At 41.4% G+C, this 25,656-nt stretch overlaps 1 protein-coding gene across 3 annotated transcripts in view; it reads left to right on the top strand.

Moving 5' to 3' along the window:
* Nucleotides 1-24,494, top strand: part of TRIO (trio Rho guanine nucleotide exchange factor) — a 217,794-nt gene extending 193,300 nt beyond the window's left edge. The window contains exons 47-51 of one of the 3 annotated variants that reach the window (XM_069958561.1): nt 1,353-1,538; nt 6,691-6,868; nt 12,297-12,500; nt 12,766-12,980; nt 24,005-24,494. In XM_069958561.1, the coding sequence (XP_069814662.1) occupies nt 1,353-1,538; nt 6,691-6,868; nt 12,297-12,500; nt 12,766-12,980; nt 24,005-24,265 (1,044 nt within the window). In that variant the 3' untranslated portion in view covers nt 24,266-24,494. Of the gene's footprint in view, nt 1-1,352; nt 1,539-6,690; nt 6,869-12,296; nt 12,501-12,761; nt 12,981-24,004 lie in introns of those variants that run through there. The other 2 variants (XM_069958563.1, XM_069958562.1) reach the window with 2 other exon arrangements.
* The last annotated feature ends 1,162 nt before the right edge of the window (nt 24,495-25,656 follow it).

The following is a 25,656-nucleotide window of genomic DNA, read 5'->3' as shown; positions in this document are numbered from 1 at the left end:
GGCTCCACAGACTTTTTTTTGCATATTTGTATTTCCCAGAGAGCAATGCACCTAGGATTTCACTGCATTAAGCACTTTAATCAGCAGCTGACAGTGTTATCTTTAGCGGGTCTCCCTGAGATCATTGATCTGTTTCCTATATGGCTCTACTAGGCATTGCTCCCACCTAGCCAGAATCCTGCTCCTCACTGATGAGGGGCAACACCCCGAAACAGCTGTCTGTGGATGGATACCTGGCCTTGATTTTTCTTTTCTCTTGTCATTACATTGACTTATAGGGCCACTTCATATGGGGGCTTTGTGGTTTCCTAAAGGAGCCACCCCATGGCCAGGATTTTTTTTTTTTTTTTAAAAGATGTTCTGCAGATGCTGACGTTTTGTGGTGAGGAAACTGGATTTTTTTTTTCTTTTCATTAAGGCCATATCTGGTGGTGTTGAGATGACTCGACCAGAATCTTCTAAATCATCTAGAAGGTCTTTTTGCAATCAAGTGGGGGTCCTGATTTGTCTTTCTATTAATCCTACAAGCTGATGTCTTACTGCGCAAAAAACATCATCAGGAGGATGACGCTGCTTGCAGAGTTAAACTAGTTGAGGGGCTATGCTGTTTATGTTTTAACCATTACCCCACCATAAGTTTAGAATAAATCTAACACTAGATAGTAGTCTGGCGCTAAGTCAAGGCTAGAATAATAAGCATTTTGCCATAGATTTGGCACAGTGTAACCTCCTAGTGCTGTCAGTGCATTTTAAACCACATCCACGTTTTAAACTATTGTGTACAATTTGGTGGAGCGTTTGGGCATCCTAATGCTGCAATCCACCGGACCAACAGTCATGCTGTCCACTGGACCAATCGTCATGCTGTCCACCAATGGTTTAAAAGCCTTTTTTTTTTTTTTTAACCTTGAAAACCACCTTTGTCAACGGCATTCTGGGAATGTACAACAGACATAGTAGCTGATGGTGCTCAAAACAGCACTTACCCAAAAGGGGTTGACAGCATTACTTTAATTGTTCACAATAGCCATCATTTTGACTATGAGTGCCAAACTTTCAAATACTATATATATATTTATATTCACTTCCTTTGAACTGATTATGTTTAGTACACCACACATTCAGCTTTTTATTATCACACCATAAGAAACTTGGCACAGTCTGTGTGCATTTAAAAGCATTTTTGTTATGATTTTCCTGCAGGTGGTTTTGAATAGAATAAAAACAGTTACTAAAACCTTAGATTGTAAGTTCTTACTCTGTTGAAATAGTTTGTTACCAGTAATGTCTGATAAGGTACATTTATTTAAAAATAATTACTTTCAATTTATTTTTTATTCTTTTTTAAACAGGGCAAAATTGTATCCCAAGGAAAGCTGTTGCTTCAAGATACATTTCTGGTCACTAATCAAGATACAGGACCACATTGTAAGGAAAGACGGGTCTTCCTGTTTGAACAAATAGTAATTTTCAGTGAACCTTTAGATAAAAAAAGAGGTTTTTCTACGCCAAGCTTTTTGTTTAAAAACAGTATTAAGGTAAGTAACGTCACATTTGATAAAGTCATAAATAAACCTCAGATATGATTTACTCCTTTTTTGATGTGGTGTAGGTTAAATGACTTTAATGTTTTGTTGTGCAATCAAAGCCACACTCCTGCCACAATAGCTGGGAACATATTAAAAAAAAAATCCCCAATCCACCGTCCTTAGAAGGAAGCTTCATGGAGGTCACCCATATCCAACACATGGAGGAGTTGTTAGCTTTGACCCCGCAGGAGTCCAAAAATTTTTTCGAAAACATGGTGTCACTGGCAGGAATTTTTAGTTTTTAGGTACAAGAATGTCACTTCTCTAGAGGGGAAGATGCTGCTTGTTCTTTTCCTCTACCTTACTAAGTACTTTCTCAAATATTCTCGACCATGGCTGCCGCCCAGAGAATCCTGGACAATTCCCTTGGCGCAAACAACATCCTTATTTTTATTGATTCACAATTTGGTCTGAGCCCATCTGGACCATACCCCCTGTTTTCTCCCTTTCCCCTCTTTTTCTAGTCTTTTTTTCTTACAGTTCTCCAGTTTGTTTGCTGTGAGGGTATATCTGGTGCTTGTTTATGCCTTTGCTATCGGGACGATATACTCTTCAACCTCAAGAGTAGCTGTTACTAGTTTGCCCTGATGTCCCCATGGGCTAACTATTCTCACATCTGTGCCTCGCTAGCTCCTCGTTCCCCTGCCTGCTGCTGACACTATTGCAGGGAGTTGCGGTAGGGGCTCCCTGGACTGTCATTAGATCGTCTGGGCAGCCCATAGAAGATAGCGGTGGTTGCTGTGTAGTCCTTTGTCTTTCAACATGTTGAAAGACAATAATCAGCCAACATGTTGGCTGATCAATGCCTTTTATCACACTAGGCGATTATAGGCCGTAATGGCTAATAATTGGCCAAATAATCGATTTGTGTAATAGGGACTTAAATTCTGTAATTGAGGATATCACTTGTTGTCTTGATCTATGTGGTTTGAGCAAGTTGCAAAGTTACATTATGTACAGGCCTCATAGCTTAGATTAGATCTTGAAATATGTTGTACTTATATCCTTGTATCTACTTTTATATTTAAAATAAAATACTTTTTGAATCTTAAAAAAAAAAAAAAAAAAATCTGTTTGATTGTAGCCTTGCACTGTGGGATCCCCACTGTATCTGTGATTACCTGTTTTGCCAGATGTGGCCAAAAATTGGCAATTCTGGTAAAAAGTACAATGGAAAAATAAGTATTTGATTTACTGTCAATTTTGCAAGGTTTCCCATCTACAAAGAAAGGAGACATCTGTAATTGTTATCACAGATACACTTTAACTGTGAGAGATGGAATCTGTGTAAAAAAATGACACTTTGATTCTTAAATAATTAGCATTTTATGGCGTGAAATAAGTATTTATTTAATCACCTACCAACCAGCAAGAGTTCTGTCTCTTACAGATCTGTCAGTTTTTCTTTGACGCCCTCCTACTCTGTACTCACTTGTAGTAATTGAACTCATTTGATCTCGTTACCTGTCCTCACACTGAATCAATCAATCACACTCCAACCTCTCCACCATGGCAGATACCAAAGAGCTGTCTATGGATGCCAGGGACAAAATCGTAGATTTGCACAAGGAGTGGAGTGGAATAGCCTAGCCATTCTCCAGACCTGAACCCAATAGATTGTATAGATCTTATACAATCTATTAGATCCTATAGATTGTTAGCCCTTGCGGGCAGGGTCCTCTTCCCCCATGTACCAGTCTGTCTTTTGCCGTCACGTAATGTTTTCTGATCTTGTATTGTTCCTGCCTGTTGCCTTTCTATTGTATAGCGCTCTGGAATTAAGGGCGCTTTATAAATAAATAATAATAAAAATAGAAAATCAATGTCACCCACCAACAGCCAAAAATATAAAAGAACTACAGAAAACATTTAATCTCTGTTATTGCAAACAAAGGTTTCTGCACTAAATTTTTTTTATCAGATAATATTTAATACATTTTGTCAAAGTTTTTTAACAGTACAAAAAAAAGAGAACAGAGACTCCTCAAAAATTTTTAAAAAAGCAACAGATGAGGATAATGAGGTCACAGAAGTGTACATCAAAGAAAATAGGCATCACACGTAAACAATACTTTACACCAGTGTGAAACAGTGTCTCAAAAACTACACATACAAAGAAAGCCATGTTAATAGGGAGAGTGTGACACACCAGTAAGACTGAAAGATAGTTCCCACCACTTTTTACTCTTGGTATCCTAAGAATTAGAATTGATGCCTCCAAGGCTACTAGTGCCTACGCAGTGCCCTATTTAGCATAACCTGATCAGAATTTCTGCAGGTCGAATTTGCTAGACACTTACGCTTAATATATACACCACTTTCCAGTCTAATTAGGGCGTTCATCCTGGCTACAAATTCTTGCACAATGGGGTGGGGGCGGTCTGCCTGAATCCCACTGGAATAACCTTACGAGCCTAATAAAGCAGTCTCTGGATCGCTATTACATAATTCTCTTCCATATTCGGAAGGGTGAGAACCGCAAGCAGGCAGACTTTAGGCTCCATAGTCATGGGGATGCCATCTATTTTAGTAATTGTGGCCACCACCCCCTTTCAAAAATCTTACAATAGACTGCATTTCCACATCATATTGGAAGCTATTTCTAGTTTAGCCTGCATATCCTGAGCCTGAAAAGCATGTCGGAGTTGTAAGTATTGATAAAATCTGGAATGTGGGAGATCAAAGGAGGTGCGCAAATGCTCAAACATGACAATGCCACCATTCTGTAAAATCTGCTGTAAAAACATCACATCTTTACCCTCCCATGGGAGGACCCCTCAAGTTTAAAGAATTCAGGCAGTAAGGGATTGCGGCACGGTGGGGTGAAATTAGTAAAGCCACTAAGATTCAATGAGGATTTCGCCTTGGCCCGAACTTTCACCAAGGCCAGCTTCTGGACAACTCTACCCTCCCATTTAGTCTCCCCCGTTTTTAGAGCCATAATTGGTATTCTGTACCAAATATTAAGTTCTGTTTTTCCTGTGTATAAAATACTTATTTCATGCTATAAAATGTTGAATAATTATTTTAGGGATTTTTTAAATATATTCTGTCTCTCACAGTTGAAGTGCTCCATATTACAGTATATAAAGGACCCACAATGATGTCATGATCTCCCTGGCCCTTTACACCTATGAGGGATTGCAGTTGAACATGAAGTGCAAAAGAGAGCTGCTTAGGAATAGAAGAGACTATTCCTCCTTCAGGTTAAGATATTACCTAGGAGACAACCCTGTCCTGGGGCTGTGAGTATCGAATGGAATAGGAAAAGTTGTGTAGAGGGAGAAATTGGGTTGAGGGAGAGGGTAGTTAAAGAGGAGGTTGGGAAGGGGGGGGGCAGTTTTGCAGTTAGTGGGGGAGGGTGTAGAAAGGGATGATAACTGCCAGGTATGGATGGGGATGGGTCTACTGCACTGTGATGTTGGACTCCTACCGATGGAGTAGTTTGTATTTCTACACTGCTATGTTAGTTTACTGCAGTTGGAGTAGTATTTCTGTACTGTTGTGTTGGTTTACTACAGAGGGAGCAGTATGTATGTTGAACTGCAGTGTTTATTACAGGTGGAGTATTATTTATTGCCATACTGTGGTTCTGGTTTATCAATGACTTGTCTGTGGTAATGGTTTGATGCTGATAGGGACTATTATGTGTACCAATGCTTCTCAATTCCAGTCCTCAGGCCTCACCAACAGGTCATGTTTTGAGGATTTCCCATACAAAGAACAGCTGTGCTAATACCTCATGCACTGAGTATAATTATATCACCTGTGAAAAACACATTTTACCGCAAAGCTCCAAATTCTGCCACATAGTGTACATCAGTGCTTCTCAATTCCAGTCCTCAGGCCTCACCAACAGGTCATGTTTTGAGGATTTCCTTAGTATTTCACAGGTGATATAATTATACTCAGTGCATGAGGTATTAGCACAGCTGTTCTTTGTATGGGAAATCCTCAAAACATGACCTGTTGGTGAGGCCTGAGGACTGGAATTGAGAAGCACTGATGTACACTATGTGGCAGAATTTGGAGCTTTGCGGTAAAATGTGTTTTTTTTTGGTGAGGCCCCAGCATAAACATTGACTGGTAAGGTACGCTACAAAAGTACAAAAACTGGGGCTATAACCAGCTCTCCTGGACAGTCATAGACCAGAATGCTGTGTCTACAGTTTAACCTTTTAGATTCTGCTGTCAAATGCTATATGGACTATTATTGGGTATAGCAGCAAAGATCAACATAATTGCAAAGAGTTGATCCATTGTTAAAACAGCCGAGGCCTTTGCTAGGATTCTGTGGCTGGGGGACTTAAGTGTTGATACAGCCTGACATGGCGAGTGAATCTCCTGACTCTGAAGCCCCTACTAGTCGCGTGACTGCAAAAGTACTCTCCCATAGATTGATGTGAAAAGTGGGGCCTACAAAATGAAAATGTGAGCATATTTATAATCATACCCAAGCCTATTACAGGAATACATATTGAGACCTGAATTAGCTTGTGCATTTTGCCTCTGCCTGCTTTTACAGCTTTACATCTTATCCCATCATTCCAAAGGTATCTCTCTGTATCAAGAACCAGTGTTTAAGTACAGTACTAAGTGTAACCCCTTGCTAGCTTTGCTGCTGCTTTTTCTTTAATTTCTGCTCACATAGAACGTTGCAGAATCAGAGCATCAGTAACTACTTTCTCCCGCTAAATGCCATCCATGAGCACAGTGCCAGTAGCAGGAGGAGTACTAAAACCAACTTGTGCCCGCTTTTATTGAAATCACTAAACTGTCAGTAGAGCAAGTTAGTTAAAGTGGTAGCATTTATTCAAAAAATAACACACAACTTATACAACTTTGTAATGTATGTGAATGGCCCCCTTCCATGTGTTCCCCCCACCCCGGACGTGTGGTGCATTATTCTCACCGCATTCGTGTCGACCCCCGGTCGATGACGCAGCAGAGGGAGGCCAGCATGAGGGGCGGCTGAAGCGGTTCGGCCGGCCTCCCGAAGATGTCGTCATTGTCACAAGATGGCGGCCGGGGGTCGACACAAATAAGTAAGTAAACACAGTAAGCTGCTGTCATTTACAAAAATTAAACTGTTTTCTTTTAGGTGACTTGCCTTAGCTTGGAAGAATGCATTGATAGTGATCCCTGCAAGTTTGCACTGTTGTCAAGATCTGGAGAGTCTGCTGAACGATATATTCTGAACTCAACATCTCCTGCTGTAAGACAATTATGGATTCATGAAATTAACAAAATCCTAGATAACCAGCTTAACTTCCTTAATGGTAAGAATACTTTTAGGTATATATGCCTTTACTGTGTGGTGGGGGGCTATAACTGGCATTTTGTATGCTGTCCTTAAAGTGTCACTGTCGTGAATTTTTTTTTTTGCAGAAATCAATAGTCCAGGCGATTTTAAGAAACTTTGTAATTGGGTTTATTATCCGAAAAATGCATTTTTATCATGAAAAAGCAGTTTGAAGCTCTCCCCCCTGTCTTCATTGTTCTCCTATGGAGAGAGCTAAAGAAAAGACCAAAACAGGACAACAAAGAGTTAATCTACAAATCCCTCACCCGTTATCTGTTCTGACCATCACCAGTGACCTGTCTGAGCTCAGATTACAGCTGTCACCCAGCTCCGTGCCTGTAATCCTCTGTTATCTGCTTTCTGCTGCCGGCTAACTCCCTCCTTCCTCCTCCCCCCTCCCCTCTCCCTAGAACAGACAGGGTACGTCTCCTGCAACAAGTCACAATTTTCAGATTTTTCAGAGTGGATGAAAAAGAGGAAGGAGGGGGGGACCTGGGAAAAGGCTTTTTACATGCAGATAATGGCAGATTTGGCTAATAAACCCAATTACAAAGTTTCTTAAAATCGCCTGGACTATTGATTTCTGCAAAAAAAAAAAATACGACAGTGACTCTTTAAGGGAGTAAGATAACGAAAAATTGCTTATTAAGATATTAGCTGTAATAACTTAGTGGTACTCTGGTCAATTCTCTTTAAAATAAAATTACACAAAACCTATTTGGGTTCACTTACTGCTCCCCCATACACCTTTTGACCTTCCCTGTTACTCTGGCCGCTCCTAGCGCTTGTTTCAAATTTTTAGATTTTCGAGAGTGAAACTACATCTCCCATCATGCAGCTTCTCCCTATATGTTACTGCCGGTACCCAGTAGTCTCTGCCCACCTCTGCGTGCTCCATATCACTGTCCTGTCCACCTGTATCATAGCTGTCTGATACATACGCATTATAGGGGAAAGACAGGGAAACAATGCCCCCTTTATCCTATATTGCGCACACCTCTTGATTCGTATGGCTCTTGAGCAGTATTTGGGGAAAAGAGATGTGTTGATCCCCGCCCCTTGACCTGTAGATCATGTGGTATAGGTGATGTCAGTAGACGGCGGGGTTACAGACACTTCTGTCAACCCTGTTTTTGTGTACGCAAAAAAATTCACCACCATATTGTAGGACTGAGGTCACCAAGTTTTCCCAGTATCCTGTTCTCAGTATGATGTGGTCACCGAGCTTTCCCAGTATCCTGTTCTCAGTATGATGTGGTCACCCATCTTTTCCAGGGTCCTGTTCTCAGTATAATGTGGTCACCCAGCTTTCCCAGTATTCTGTTCTCAGTATAATGTGGTCACCCAGCTTTCCCTGTATCCTGGTCTCAGTATATTGTGGTCACCCAGCTTTCCCAGTATCCTGTTCTCTGTATGATGTGGTCACTCAGCTTTCCCAGTATCCTGTTCTCTGTATGATGTGGTCACTCAGCTTTCCCAGTATCCTGTTCTCTGTATGATGTGGTTACCCAGCTTTCTCAGTACCCTGTTCTCTGTATGATGTGGTCACCCAGCTTTCCCAGTATCCTGTTCTCAGTATGATGTGGTCACTCAGCTTTCCCAGTATCCTGTTCTCAGTGGTCACACAGCTTTGCAGCATCTTATACTCAGTATGCCAATGTCCCGACCTGGTACTCCCAGCATGCCCAGACAGATGGAAGTTGTAATTTTGCACCACCTGGAGAGTCCCAGGAAAGGTGATGCACTAAAGGAGGGGGCATCACTGATTGATCCTCAGTGACTGCTGAGCCCGCCTTCCCCCAACTCTGCCCACTAGCCTTGTCCTGCCACAGTTTCCAGTGCACAGAGGCTGAACGCAGAGGATGAAACTAGCTGTATGGGAGGATCATACCGGGATATATGAGGGCGTACCTGACTACAAAGGGAGGTATCTGTCTACATGGAGGGGAGGTATCTGGCTACATGGGGGAGGCATCTGGCTACATGGGGGGAGGTAGCTGCTGTGGCTCAGAAGCTGAAGTAGCGCTCTGGAATCAAGGGCGCTTTATAAATAAATAAATAATAATAAAAGTGCCAAAGTAGTGATGCTAAGGCAAAATGCAAATGTATGACTTGGCGAATGGCCATAAGCAAAGACAAAGGCATCATTTGTTTTATCTCCTTATCACCTATCTGCCTGTGTCTGCAGCTCTGGCCCTGGTACTAACCCGACAGATTCCCTTTGACATAGTCTTACATTAAAGGGAATCTGTCAGCTGTAATTTACATTGTAAACTACAGACACTGTTAGATAGCTGTTAGGAGATACCTGGTACCTTTTTAATATGTCTGATTCCAGAATGTAGAAAAATGTTTTTATTCTCAAGGAGTCAATGAGGCTTTTTCAAGCTCCTAAACAGCTGCAAGCTGGAATGCCTCCTCTCTTCCCCTCTCTCTGTTTGACACAGGGGCGTAACTAGAAATGGCTGGGCCCCATAGCAAACTTTTGACGACTGACCACTAAGCGGTCAAGTGAAGTCATAACTACATAACTGCTAGCTCTGGTCAGGAGTGCTTGCAGGTAAAGGGACATTTGCAAAACCCAGGAGACCAGCAGGGCCACCTGGTGCTGCAAATGATGACGGCTCAGGGGGCCCAGTGTATTGCAGGAGCAGGCCATGGGGCCCCCTGATGCGGCGGGCCCCATAGCAGCCGCTATGGCTGCTATAGTGGTAGTTACGCCCCTGGTTTGACACCTGGAAGAGAGTCCCTAGTAGGTTTAGGTATGGAAAGGGGGAGTAAGGAGGTGTTACAGCTTGCTGCAGATCAGAAGCTCAGGAACGCCTCTTTGACTCTGCTTACTTCTTGGGTACCAGCTGTCTCCTTGTCCTAACAGCTATCCTAACATTGTCGGAAGTTTGTAACATTAATTGCAGCTGACAGATTTATTTTAGACTATATTTCATCTAGTGTGCTCAGTCCTTAGTTAACCGATCCAAGGAAGGAGAAGTCCTGTTTATTTTCCCTCACGCCGAAGCTATGATGTAGTCCTCAATTGAAAGGATCAGTATTGGAGAGACGCTATCATTCCACACACCTGTGATGTTTTGAGGGATGGAACCCTCTTTCTCAAGCATGGAGTGACAATTCTTCCACAGACATATAATCTTAAGAAGTCTCACTAGAGGTCTTCCCAGACTATATAAAAACGGAAAGGTTACATAGTATAAAAAAAAAACCTCTTTTATTTTAAATATAACAATTTGAGCAAACTCTGTAATTTCCTTCATATATAATAATAAATAATTAGCTAACTATACCTGCCTTCACATATCGTATCTGAGATAATATAGAATGTTAAACTCTTGCATACCCTCTGCAGGAATACATAAAAATTACACATTTCATTCAAGCCTTTTGGATTCAACATCTCAAGTTGCTGTATCTAAAAGACTCCCCTTTTTAATACATTTAACAAGGTGCTCATTGTTACCCTCCAGTTCCTCTAAAATTATGCATCGCACCTTACTGACACTATGTCTGTATTATGTAAAGTGTCTCACTATACTGGTTTCCTCAAATTTGTTAGGGAAGACTTCCTTACTAATCCCCTTCTGTAAACACCTTCTTAACCCATCTGAAAGGTCTGTCCTACGCAAGCAAAGCCGCATGCTGTAGGCCACATCAGTTTGACACAGGGCTGCAAGCTTAAAAGTTGTTTTTTAGGACAATAACTGCATCACCTGCCAAATGGGACCCCAGGACAGATCTTTGATTAAAAGCCGCTATTCTACAGTACAAATTGTCTTTCCTGCATAGTTCTGTTTGGTTAAAGGGTTTGACCACTGTGCAGTTGTTTTTAACCCCTTCTCCATCAGTAACCCTGTGCAGTAGGAATGTACATATACGTTCCTGACTTCAGGGGCTTACTGATGTGTGCAAGACCGCTGCATTGAGAGCGGTCCCGCACACACCAGTGTGTCCAGGGCCGGAGGTAATGAAAGGCAGCTGCGTCTCATTAACCCCTTAAACGCAGCAATCTATAGCGATCACAATGTTTAAGGTACTTAGTGACAGAACATGCTGCGAGGGTCCCGATCGCATGAACCAACGGCCGGGGGTAAGCCTCTTACCTCAGTCCTGTCTGTTCGGTGATCTGTGCATGGAGTCTGCTCTCTGGCATAGCATAGATCAGTACATGCAATCTAATGATAGCATGTTTTACAGTAAAATAAAAGTGAGAAAAAAAGTGTAATTAAAGTATTAAAAAACCCCTTATAAACCCCCCTCCCAATAAAAGTTTAAAATACCCCCTCGCCCATTATTAAAAAAATATATATAAAAAATAAATAAACATATTACATATTGTAGTGTGCGGAATGTCCAATCTATTAAAATATAACATTATTGTTCCCGCACGGTGAACGGCGTAAACGGGGGGGGGGGGGGGGGGGATTGCTGATTTTCTTAAATTATATATCAGAAATTTTTTTTGGGAAAAAGCGATCAAAATCTTTCTTAATAAATACTAGAGATCATGGTGCAAAAAATGACACCCCAACCAGCCCTGTAGGTGGAAAAATGAAAGCGCTATGGCTCTTAGAAGGCGGGGAGGAACATTGCATTAATTTGACCCGGGCATCAAAGGGCTTGGTTTTGAAGGGTTTAAACAAGCATAATGTTTCTGATAATATGCCACTTATACCAACCTAGTGCTGCTGTTTGTGTGTCCACCCCTGTTCCCTGAGCCTCCTTACCGGTAGTCAGCTCTTCTGTCCATAAGGTGGCCACTGATCTCAGACAAAATGGTTCTGCATAGCGGTACATTGTGTCCGGGATGAGAGCACAGTAGAGGATTCTGAGTGACCTGTTTTAGTCTCTAGCAGAAGTCATTTTATGGACAGAAGAGATGCCTAGCTGCCAACAGGGAAAAGGAAATTAGGGGGCAACCCCTGTTCAGGCAAGATGATAGATAACTTTTTTTTTAAATTATTTTATAATGCATGCTAGGGAAAGCGGTGAAAGAATAAATCTTCCCTGGCTCCCACACCTTTGCATGTATTGTGCTGCTTCGGTCCCCACTAAGTGGACACTTCTGATTTCGGAGTTGTGATGTCTCTAGTCAGCCAATTAGCAGCTGTAGCAGAACGCCAAAATACAGAAAACTGACAGAAAGGGTGTTTTCAGGGAAAATTAACTTTTCCCCTTTCTCCACCCCTGGAGTCTGGACAGATGAGAAAATATAGGGATGTTGCTAACCTCTTCACCATTAATATGTATAAACTATATCTTAATAACCCTGGCAAAACTAGGCATGCTTTTCTTAGCTGAGGGTCAAGTTTATTTTTATTTTTGGTTAAACTAGCCTCTATGATGTTTGCTGTTCCCCTGTACTATATTGTGGTATTTTTTTTTCTTTTCTTCAGCCTTGGCATCTCCGGCTGACTATCACAAGAATCACGGTGACGGAAACAATCTTAATGGTGGTAACAATTCCACTGGTCCTACAAATCAAACTGGACTTGGTATTTCTGGGAGAATGAGGCCATCCCGAATACCCCAGCCAGTTAGACATTATTCTCCCCTTCTGGTTTCTACTTCTGTCATGTCAGAAACTGACAAATCATCAGGTATGTCTATTTGTCGTGCTTTTCTTTTTATTCCCATGTCTATTTAGGTTTTCCAAACATTAGCCAACATAATTCCAAATGCAGAGCAAATTTTATGTGATGAAGGATTTATTTAACCAAATAAAAGTTGAATGATGGATTAGCAAATACAATTAAAATAAAAACCGGGGCAGTTGCCTTAAATTGTACAAGCCAGTTATCAGTGCTAAAACATCTCTCAACGCTCATGTTTCATCTAATTTTCCATTGTCTTTTGGCAAGGAAGCTTCTATACCCAGGAGCCCTCTTCAAAAAGGCTCTTTTTGGAGCACAGTACAAGTAAATCCTGCTAGCATCCCAGGCTCTGGTGTTTTTCCCAGGGAAAGTGATATCCTGCAACGCAAGGGTCCAAGACATCACATACACATCAAGGACTCAGATCGCTTCAGCACCTGCTCCTCCACGAGTGAGCAGACAATTCACACTACTCAAAGTAATGGGGTAAGAGCTGAGCTCCATCCCTTTAAGCCCTCTGCAAATCTATGCTACTGGGTTACATCTTACTAACCTCTGGATCTACAGTGCTTTTCTACTTTTAAAATTATCAACTTTTTTTCTTCCTTCATCATTCTATTTTTTCCTGCACCAGCCTATGAATAGACTTTTGCCCTTGTTCATTCTCTGGATGCCTGCTAATACCAATTTAAATTACCTGTTTATTTTTCTCTTTTCCTCTATCATTCTTATTGCAATCACTTCACTTTTGTAATATGTTTTCCTTGCGTGGTCGCGAATATTACTCATATATTACTACTAATCTATTGATTACAGTTTGTCATTTAGGATTATATCCCGTTATTTAATAGATATGTGACAGTAAACATTTTTATATGACATTAATAAAGTGGCAATTTTAAGTGTTTTCAAACATTATGCAGTATTCTATTGCACAATTAACTATACTTTTGATAATAACAGTAAAAATCCATTTTTGAATTAATCCGGAAAAGAAGTCCTTCAACTAAGGATTTTATTTATTTATTTATTTTTTCAATCATAGGCGCAGATAGTTTGGCTGGAAATCCACGTTAAGAACTGGAGTCTTTAAATGACACTATTATTGAGTTAGTTTAGTACACCAGTCCTAATACTTTTATCTAAATTTGCGTTCATTCCATGAAATAAGTATGATTTAATTAATATGATTAAAATTGCCATATTGTGACTCCTATAACCTTTTCCATCTAGGAGGCTGTATATGGGCACATTTTTTGTGCCGTGATCTATAGTTTTTATTGCTACCATATAAATGTAGATGGGAATTTTTTATCGCTTTTTATACAGTTTTTCTGGGGGGGGCGCGATGCGACGACAATAAGGGTGATTTATAATTTACGCCCTTTTTGAGCATGCAAAAGTTTGCACAACCGCAAAGCTGCTCAAAATTATGAAATGATGTGACCTTTCACCTTCGTACGTCAGTCATGCCTACTTCAGCTTTCTCTGTTAGTAGTCATGATTTATCAGTTGCGACTATTTTAAAAATATATATTTTAAATATTTTAAATAGCCATGCATGGGTCACACACAGACTCCACACTAGAGGTGGTGTATTTCACCACCTAAAGTTGAGCTGGTTCGATACGCGTGTCAGGTGCCTGGCCCACACAGCAAACTCAGTGTGCCAGGTCTGGTGAAAAAAAGAAGAGGTGAGCTGAGCCCAGGATGATAAGTATGATACCACCCCTATCTCCTACCCAGTAAGGGGATAAGTAACTTTTCACTGTCATTATACCTTTCAAAATCTAAATCAACAGTAGATGTGATATAAAGCAAGTTTGCAATTTACATTCATTATTTTATTTTATTTTTTTATCATGGAAAACACAGCATTTCCCTTTTTTCTGACTCTTCGAGAGAAAAAAAAGAGTCAGAAAAAAGGAAGTCCTGTGTTGCAGTCATGCGATTGATGGACACATTGAGATGTGACACTCTGTACTGGTCAGACTTCATCTGTTTAGTCTGTGGGTTTTTTTCAACCAGCACAAGTCTTCAAATCTGCCTTTAGCTAACTTCAGCTTTATTTTACAGCATGATGATAACAACAACAACAAAAATGAATGTATATTGCAAACTTACTTTATTTCACATCTGTTGATTTAGATTTTGAAAGTTATATTGACAGTTAAGTAACATCTTACTTGCCAGTCTGTGCACAGAGAGCTTAGCCCAGCAAGTCTTGGGAGGTGCCAGCTATGCATTAATATCTACACATCACTGCGCTTAGTGTCTGGCGCACCCGCCCCCCCATTGGCTAAACCCGGCAAGTAAGGGCATAAGTGGGAATGCTGTGCATCCCCACTTAACCCCTTACTGATGTGAGCACATTGTTTGGCCCCTCCCTCTATTTGCTAGGCTGAGCACAGTGCACTCATACCAGAAAACTAAGCAGTGGTGCCTCACCCCTCCTCCCCACTTTCTGGGATGAGCGCAAATCTCAGACCAGCAAGTAAAGGGTTAGGTGGGGATGCAAACTTTTTTTCCCTAGATACCCATATCCAGAGGACTACATCATTCGTTTTGGTATGTTATGTCTGTGAATCGCCCTCTTCCCCTGTCCCCCCACCCCCGCACGTGTACCCAGAAGTGTGGTGCGCTATACATACCTGATCCGTGTCGAACGACCCCGTCCGCCATCTTCATCAAAGACGTCATCTTCGGGAGGCCAGCCGTCCAGCATGCCGCCCCACCCCTCTGCAGCATTGTCTGCTGCTCAGCCGCGATTGGCTGAGCACAGTTATGGCCGGCATGCGGAACGGCTGCAGTGGGTGGGGGGACACTGGAAGGGGGCGGTTCACAGACATAACATACATTACAAAGAAGTATAACTTTGTAATGTGTGTTAATCTGTGAATAATTGCTGAGCGCCGCACTACCCCTTTAATGTTAAAATGGTCAACAAGGGATGTGGGGTTGTTTTTATATTTAACTAAACTATTTCTCTGGTATATAGTTTTCTATCCAGTGATCCCATAAAAAAATGAAATGCACAAAAAGCATTTAGGTGCAGTCTCCAATTCCCCACAATACACACCTTTCACACTTGTCTACGCTGCTCCTAGCCCCAGATTTAGACTGTAAGGGCTCGTTCACACAGAGCAAAAGCAGCTGAATCAGCGCTGAAATTTCAGCCGTTAAAATAGGTGCAGAGCTAATTTCCATTGTGTTGAATGGATATTCTGCTCTGCAGTTCACACGGTGGAATTTCCGCGCTGAACGTTCCGCGGCTAATCCGCTCTCCACCAGAAGAATGAACATGCTCATTCTTTCACTAGCGGAAGCCTATACAAATTAATAGGGCTCTGATTTTCTGTCTCAGCGTAGAATACGCGCATATTCAGCGCGTAATACAAGCGGAAATTACGCACTGAATCAGCGCGGAAATGGGTGGAAAGAGGGTGGGGAAATCCCAAGACAACTCAAAGGAGGTGATACCAGGGGCCCACAAGAAAGAAATGACAATGTCAGCATGCAGACAGCATATGACCACAGTAAAAGTTTCTCCAAAAAAACATACATACCTCTGAAATTAGTGCATCTCCATCAATTGCAAAGCGGTGATGTTTTGCCATTACTGGTCAGCTTCTCTCTGCTCAGCTCAGTTCCTTCTCCTCTGCCAGCTCTGAGGTGATCTGTTCTAGAAAATTCAGGTACAATATAGTCTAGTCTCCAAAGTCTGCAAAATTGTTGTTAGGCTACGTTCACACAGAGCAAAAGAGGCGGATTACGCGAGGAAATATTTCCGCCTGAAATCAACTGACACTGAATTCCGAGCAGAATGTAAGTGGAATCCCTGCATATTTCAGCGCGGAATACTCGAGGAATCCGTGCTGATTCCACATGCATTCAGTGCTGAAATTCAGCAAGTATTCATGATAATACTCTATTATTCGTGAGTAATAATAGAGGGAGGTGCCACCAACAATTTAGCAGACTTTGGAGACTAGACTATATGGTGCCTGAATTTTGTAGAACAGATCACCTCAGAGCTGGCAGAGGAGAAGGAGCTGAGCTGAACACAGAGAAGATGACCAGAAATGGCAAAACATCACCGCTTTGCAATTGATGTTGATGCACTAATTTCAGAAGTATGTATGTATGTTTTTGGGGGGAAACTTTTGCTGTCTGCATGCTGACATTGTGATTTCTTTGTGGGCCCCTGGTATCACCTCCTTTGGGTTGTCTTGGGATTTCCCCACCCTTTTACCCCCCATTTCCTCGCTGATTCAGCGCGTAATTTCTGCTTGTATTACGCACTGAATACGCGCGTATTCCACACCGAAACAGAAAATCAGAGCCTCATTGATTTGTATAGGCTTCCGCTAACGGAAGAATGAACATGTTCATTCTTCTGGCGGAAAGCGGATTAGCCGCGGAACGTTCAGCGAGGAAATTCCACCATGTGAACTGCAGAGCAGAATTTCCATTCAACACAATGGAAATTAGCGCTGCACTTATTTTAACAGCTGAAATTTCAGCGCTTATTCAGTGCAGAAATTCAGCTGCTTTTGCTCTGTGTGAACGAGTACCTCCCTCTATTACTCACCGAATACTCGCTGAATTTCAGCGCTGAATGCATACGGAATACGGTATTCTGTGCTGAAATACGCAGGGATTCCGCTTAGGCTACATTCTGATCGGAATTCAGTGTCAGTTGATTTCAGGCGGAAATATTTCCTCGCGTAATCCGCCCCTTTTGCTCTGTGTGAACGTAGCCTTACAAATGCTCCCAGTTTAACATCATGGCACCTGACAGGGAAACTACATCTCTCAGCATGCATTGCACCTTAGAACCAACTGCCAGGTACCTGTGCCTGTCCTGCAGTATCTGCCTACCACTGGCTTGATCTACTTTTGCTTGGCACAGTAAAATTAGTATCTATCTTTTTGTCAGTCTATTTATCTAGCTACATAGATTATAGAAGGAGATAAGAAACAACCTTGTTTCCTTTCCCCTATGCTATTCAGGACAGGCTGTTGTTTCCATGCCCTTGGCCTGGTGATCACTGTGTGATGTCACTGGTGGGTGCGTTTACAGATGAACAAGTGTTACCGCTTGCCTGGCAATATATGAGGCCTAGATCATGTGACCTTTGTCTCAAAAGGGCAGGGGGGCAAAGTAGTCTAGACAGAGGGGACCAGGAAGTGAGGTTTTTCATCAGCTTCAGGATGTGCTGCAGACAAAAGTCATGTAATAAAAACCTATTACAAACATGCTTAGTTTATGAGCCAGGATTGAACAGGGTTAAATCTTTAACTGGAGTTGCCCTTTAAGGCTTTGTAGTGAAAGCTGTCTGATATAGCGTCCATAATTAAGTTTGGGCTTAGTGTGAGCCCGTAAAATAACTTGAAGGGGTACTCCGGGCTGGGGTCATTTTCATTGTACGGCCGGGGAGGGGGTGAATATATAGAAGCCGCCGGTCACTTACCTCCCTGGTTCCAGGGAGGTAAGTGACCTGAAGTGGCAGCCGGACAGGAGAATGGGGAGTCGCAATCCGAGACCCGGCGCTGGAACCGTGGGGACCAGCAGCTTCTATATCCTTCCCCTCCCCGGTCGTACACTGAAAACAACCCCAGCCCAGAGTACCTCTTTAATACTAACCTCTGTATTATTATCCCAGTACTCACAATCACAGATGTACTGGGAAGAGATGGGTTTCAGCAGTCCCAGAGCCTCAAAAAATGGTGCTTCTGGCCTAAGCAGTGGCAGGCTAGTATTAGGCTGGGAAAAGCCAAAATAAACGGCCCTTCCCACTGTGGTTTTATTTAGTATTTGGCAATGGATGCCGTTTATCAGACAGCTTCCACTACTAGGCCAGTAAATAAATTAAAAACAAAATACATCAGATAGAATTTTTTATGCAAATAAAAACACCCCCAACACCGTTTGTTGACCTTTTAGTTAGGGCTTCTTTTGCTCATTGCTGCGGGGGCTAGTTAGTGCTCTGGGCTTCTTATGCTCATTGCCTAGCGGGCTAGGTGCTAGCTACTTCTCTGGGTGTCTAATGCTTGTTGGCTAGGGTGCCCCCAGAGATGGAGATCACGTGTCATCTGAGGGGTGAGGGAGAGGACACCGATCAGAGGAGAAAACTGCTTTAGGGTTGGTAGGCACGAAAAGCAGGTCTATTAAGTTGCCTTAAACTCACATTGTATAGGACTTCCCACAGCAATCAATCACAGCTCAAGTTTCATTGTACCACAGCTCATTAAAGTGATATTGTCACCCCCTTTCCATATAAGGAGTTCTCAGTTGCGGAGAGGCTGAACAGAATGATATATTGCTTACATTGCTTAGTGCAACTGTTTCAGAGATATCCTCCTGAATGACAATAAGTAGTGCTCTCCATTATGAGTGTCAGCCCAGTAGTCCTCGATAACTGCACCACTCATGTCCTCAGGTTGTGTTTGGAATTGTTGTTCAGGTCCATTTACGTCAATGCAACTAAGCTGCAAAACTGCACCTAAAACTGAAGACAGGTGGGGTGCTGTTTTTGGAAGCCTGCATAGCCAATTTAATGCTAGTTACATATATAAAAAAAAAGGGCTCAGAAGAGCCTCAGTTACAAACTACAAACTGAGTCTACAAACACAGGAATAGCCAGATATCCCTCCTGGGAAGGAAACCCATTGCTAAGATGCTGACACTAAGATCATCGTTAATCATTTTCTGTAATTCCACATTCATTCGCTGTAATTCTGCATTCGTTCACTTTTGTTCAGTGTAATTTCACTTTGTTCCTTCATTTGCTGGGATCAGATGGGGTAAAAGATCTGTGTAATATGGTGAACGATTTTAGATTAATGATAAATTATCTTGTTTGCAATTGTTAATAATCACTTCGTCTAATAGAACCCTAACTCAGTTGCGAGTATTGCAAAATGACAAGGGAATTACGAAAGCATCCATCTATAGACAGCTGTTTCAGCGTATTGCCCCTCATCAGTGTGGAGTAGGACACAGCTTTTGTTACACCAGTGTACATAATTTTTTATAACAATAATTGTTCATGTATTGGAAGTCCAATTTTCTGAGCCAATTTGACTTAAGAACAAATACATAGTAAGTATGGCAGTCTGTCTGAACATATTGTTCGGTTTAGGCGAGTGGTGTACGTTGATAAATCTCCCCTGTATAACTCCTAATATCCAGCTACACCTCTCAAAGTATAATAAAACACTTGTTTCCTGCGCGCATAATTTTTTATACTACTAAGCCACTGCTTCTCAAACTGTGAGTGTCTCACCAGTGAGGCGCCCCCTAGTTGTTGGTGAGGCCCAGCTGAGGAGCCAGTTTTCACAAAGTAACTATGATCTGCACAGTCCTGTTTGTTTTTGCAGAAATCTCCATTTTAGCAACATTATTAATTTGTTTTGTACTTAATTTTTTTACTATATAGAGCTTGGGAGACAGGTGAAAGGTAGCCCTAGCATTATTTTCAGCTTTTAAATGGACTTTTACCACAGATAATGAGGCCCAGGGACCCTCTTGCTCAGTCTGGTGAGGCTCCAGTAGAAAAAGTTTGAGAAGCACTGTACTAAGCTACTCTTAAACTCTAAACTTAAACTCTATTCCTGTAATGAAAGTTTCACAAACATAAACAGTTACTTGCATCATTTTGCTGCAGACTAGACAAGTGAATGCATTTTTGATCCAACACATTCAGTGCCAACATTTGTACAGATTATGTATCTGATTGTAGTAATTCTCTCTGCCTAGACCTGTTTGGCCCTTCCTTTTCCACTAAATCTTCTCCCTCTGTATGAACACAAACTCCCTCAATGCCTGAATATATATCCGTTCCCTGCACTCTCCTACCAGAATGTGATCTGCCTAAACTATACCGGAAAAACACCCGGATCATAGCCATTTCAACAATCAATGTAATTTATTTTCACATAAAATACAAATGCATTAGAAACAAGATGAAAAAGTACTCCAGCAATACATAATACAACCTGGGCTCTGGGTGTTCATATACACTCACCGGCCACTTTATTAGGTACACCTGTCCAACTGCACGTTACCACTTAATTTCTAATCAGCCAATCACATGGCGGTAACTGCTGATCTACTGGGATTTTCACGCACAACCATCTCTAGGGTTTACAGAGAATGGTCCGAAAAAGAAAAAACATCCAGTGAGCGGCAGTTCTGTGGGCGGAAATGCCTTGTTGATGCCAGAGGTCAGAGGAGAATGGGCAGACTGGTTCAAGCTGATAGAAAGGCAACAGTGACTCAAATAGCCAACCGTTACAACCAAGGTAGGCAGAAGAGCATCTCTGAACGCACAGTACGTCGAACTTTGAGGCAGATGGGCTACAGCAGCAGAAGACCACCCGTTACTAGCATGGTGTACCTAATAAAGTGGCCGGTGAGTGTATATGTCAATAGAATGAGTGCACACACTATATGTTCAATGTAAACGCAGGTTAACCCCTTGCCTCTGCAGCCTGTTTTGGCCGTAATGCCCAGGGCCTATTTTTCAAATATGACCTGTCTCTCTTTATGTAGTGTTAACTCTGTGATGCTTTTAACTATCGCGGTGAGGTGTTCTGAGGTTATTCTGTTTTTTCGTGACATATTCCTCTTCATGTTTGTGGTATACTTTGGTTGATACACTCAGTAGTTTTTTTGTAAAAAAAAAAAAAAAAAAACACACAATTGCACAAAAATTTGAAAAATGGACAATCCTTTATACTCTAAATTCTTTTTTTCTGTGAAAAATAGTTCACATAAACTAATTATTACTGCAACATTTACAACATGTCTGCTTTATGGTGATGTCATTTGGTGAACGTCCTTTTACTTTTTAGGATGTTAGAGTGCTTCGAAATTTTGCAACGATTTTTCAAATTTTAAGAAAAATTTCAAATTCAGATTTTATTAGGGACCAGTTCAGTTCTGAAGTGGATTTGTGGGGCCTGTATGTTAGTTACCCCCATAAATCCCTCCATTGTAAAAACTACACCCCTCAAAGTATTCAAATAACATTTTTATAAGTGTATTAACGCTTTTGGTATTTCTCAGAAATTTAAGAAAGTTGGAGGGGAAATTAAAATTTTTAATTTTTTGGGATATTCCATTTTAATCAATTTTTTTCCTCTTAACACCTTAAATAGTAACTGAGAAATAGAACTCAATATTTATTCCCCATGTTTCAATGTTTCTAGAAATCCTCCATATGTGTCCGCAGTGTGTCACATGACTCAACCACAGGCCTCAGACATGACAGAAGCCTTGTGTATTTTTGGGGTCTTTTTTTTTTATTTCAGGTTTATTATAGCCATTAAATCATGACACGGAGGTCTTGGGGTGCCTAATATTTGTGTAAGACAAGTTGACGTTCCATCTGTACCATTCTGGGGGACATGTGTCACCCTGATCAATATTTATGAAATATTTTTATGAAGTAGTACTAATAAAAAACATGATTTTTTTTGTACGCCGTTTACTATACGTTACATATGACTTGTAATCTTTATTCATCAGGGCGGTATAGTTGCAGTGATATCCATTCCATATAGCTTTTGTTGTAGTTTATGGCATTTATGCTATAAAAACTGTTTGTGTCTTGCATACTGTAAGACCTGTAATATTTAATTTTTTTCATCAATGGACTTATGTAAAGGGTTTTTTTTGTGGCATAAGCTGACGTTTTTAGTGGTTTTTTGGGTACATGTGACATTTTGATTAGCTTTTTTTTAGGGGGAGGGACTAACAAAAAATTGTCATTTTGGTTAGTTTTTTATTTTATTTTATTTTTATGGCATTAATCAGGTGCTATAATTAATGTAATGGGTTAATAGACTGGGTCATTATGGATGCGGATAGGATATGGATAGGTCCCTGCCTCAGTGCCTGATCATTATATACCATAGTAACCCAGACGTACTGGGCAGCGTCTGGGTTACTATGGTAACCCCCTAAAGTCGCACAGCTTCGGGGCAGGGGGGGAAGAATGGCCGAAGGGGAGATCAAAGGGGGCTAGGGGGAGGATTGCGGCAGTGGCGGCGGGAGGAGGCAATGTGCCGCAGCCTCCTCCCTCCGCCCGATTGGCAAATCTCCCCATAGACGCTGCGGACGCATCGACCTTGGTGTCCATGGGGTTAACTGCCCGGAGGGGGGCACAACTCCTCTCCAGGCAGTGACGGCGGGAGGAGGCAATGTGCGGTAGCCTTCTCCCGCCGCCAGATCTCACATAGGAACAGCGGGGGAGGCAGGGAGAGTCTGATGCAGTCTGGCACTGCTTTTCATGATGTCCCTTGACGTCATATTGGGGAAAGGAGTTAACCCCAATGCACATTTCGCAACCTTCTTCAGGGGGCATTCAGAAGGTCACAAAACATACTTTGGGGTGAACCTACATTTGCATCATGGATAAGCTATAATAGAAGTGTGTGATGTTTACTATAATTGGTTTATACTTATGGAAATGTATCACATGTATATATTGGTACGGACTGAGTGGGTAGCAGTGACATGGGTCACTAATTCAGGTGTTTACCCTCAGTAACCAGTAGATATCCCTATATAGGTGTTTAATAAATCAATTGCAACTGAAACATTTCTCCATGCACGAACATATAGTGTATGCACTCATTCTCTCAATACAATGCTGGTTGTATTGTGTATTGCTGGAGTACCTTTTTCCTCTTGTTTTTTATGCATTTGTATTTTATGTGAAGCTTTTAAAATTATTACCTTGATTGTTGAAATGGCTATGATCCGGTTGTTTTTTGGTATAAATTTCCTATAACCACACACCCACATGCCACCAAGCCCCAAACACTTTTTTTTTTTTTATATATGTGGCACGGCCAGTATTAACCCACAAAATGTCACACATTTGTGATTTTTTTTCACACCGAACTGCAGATGAAGGGGGTTGATAAATCCCCCACTATAGTGTATATTTGCTGCTCTGTCTACCTAAACAAATACCCCTTTGCTTCATCCAGCTGTTCAGCCCTTGTGTGTGTCTTTGATAGGGAAATAAAATCGTGAGTCCCTTAAGGGATAAGGACTGATATGTATGTCGATCTGTGTACTGTGCTATGGAATTAGTTGGCTATAAGCAACCTGAATAAATAAACAGCTTGTGCAAAAATTTTTAAAGATCAATAAAAAAACCATTATGGAGAACACGCCATTATTTTCTTTTTGTATCTTTTCTCTGCTCTCACAGGGGTTGTCCCATAACTTTTAGCATCTCACATCCAAATATGTATTATTCTTCATTAATACAGTCCAGTACTTAGACACAGTTACTCAGGAATGGGTGAGGAATTCCAGTTAGAAATAAAGATCAAAGGGTGAGGACCACCTTAAGCATGTGTAGTTTGGTAGATACTCATGTATTTAGATTATAAGTAATTCTATTCTTTTCATTTACAAAACAGTACCATTGATAATTTATTGACCACATTTTTTTTTAATTATTCCTTTTCTTATCCCCTCCCCTCAGACTGAAAGTAAATGTAGCAATATCTCCACAATGCTGGTGACACATGATTACACCGCAGTGAAGGAGGATGAGATCAATGTCTACCAAGGAGAAGTTGTTCAAATTTTGGCAAGTAATCAACAAAACATGTTTCTGGTATTCCGAGCTGCAACTGATGACTGCCCAGCAGCCGAAGGGTGGATTCCAAGTTATGTATTAGGTCACACATGTGCTGTCATCCGAGATATTCCTGATGGAAAAATGAAGTGGGTACTTGGGTAACACAGGTAGCAATAAATGTTATTGTTTTATATATGCTGTATATGAGTGGTAATGCAAAAGAATGCTGTACATAAGTGGTAGTCACCTGTTTTATTCCGATATTCAGAAAAATTACAGACAAGCACCTTAAGGCTGTATCTTGTCTCTTTCAGCTTTTATTGGATTTCTGTAAAATTGCACAGACCTTGCTGTATAACACAGGCAAATAAAATTTATTTAAATATTTCAAGATGTGCATCCAGAGCCTCAAATATGAATGGATTACTAAAAGTTACATTTTATAATAAAAACAAAACAAAAATGTGTGTACCTTTTTTTTTCCCCAAACATCTTTGTATAATGTTTTCCATTTTTATATTTTATATTTCTCTACCATAGGAAGTAAAGACACTGACTGGAACAAGTGGTTTCCAGTCTTAGGCTCTATTCATACGTCCTGTTCATGTCCTTAATTGCGGATCCGCAATAATATAGGACCAATGTATTTCAATGGACCTATACACACATCCGTGTTGTGTACTGGGCTGCAATCCGTTCCGCAAAAAAAAAAGGACAGACCCTAGTACGGACAGTAACTGACACATCCAATACAACTCTATGGGGTCTGTATTTTACTGAAGCAATACGGATGCAATACGGATGCAATACGGATGCAATACGGACTGAATTTGCGGATTGTATACTGACTGAAATTTGCGGATTGGAAAAATATACTGACGTGTGAATAGACCCTTAGACATGTACAAGATGATAAATGAAGGCCTACAGTTGTTCACATGCTATGTCTACTATTGCAGATCAGCTCCAATTGCATTATAGAGGTTGGGACCCAATACCTTACACTTGTGCTATGGTGCAGTTTCTGGGGAAGGCAAACACGTTTCAGACCATATGGCCATATTTCTTGATTGTGCTCTTTACTCAGATGAGCACCTCGCGGTACTCGAGGCAATGGCATCTTCCTCTTCCTGCATGTTTGGCGGCATGTTTTTTCAGCCAATCATCATGGAGAAGAGTCTTTGGCAGCTCGTAGCATCACGTGGGAACCCTACATGTCGATAGCAGCGATTGGCTGGCCAGATCAGATGACCTGGGCATATAAGAATCAGGTCTTGCGATGCTCGCTTCAGACGCAGGCTGGATGAGCATAGGGAGAGAACTGCTGTCTGTCAGGGAGAGTCTTAGGCAGGGAATTAGTGTGCGAATAGGCAGGAATCTGACACTGCAAACTCAACAATCCTTCTAAGGGCTTAAAATGTAAAAAACTTTTTTTTGCCACTCTTGGTTGCTGGCTTGGACTTGTAGTGCAGCTGTCAGTAGTCCATTTTTCTTGTTGCTGACATTCTCTTGGCTAGCTGGGATCTGTAGTTCAGCTATACCTATTCTCACTG

The sequence above is a fragment of the Dendropsophus ebraccatus genome, chromosome 2 (assembly GCF_027789765.1).
Source record: "Dendropsophus ebraccatus isolate aDenEbr1 chromosome 2, aDenEbr1.pat, whole genome shotgun sequence".
NCBI lineage: Eukaryota > Metazoa > Chordata > Amphibia > Anura > Hylidae > Dendropsophus > Dendropsophus ebraccatus.
The sequence above is the reverse complement of the archived record's forward strand: the minus strand, read 5'-3'. Positions and strand labels throughout refer to the sequence as shown.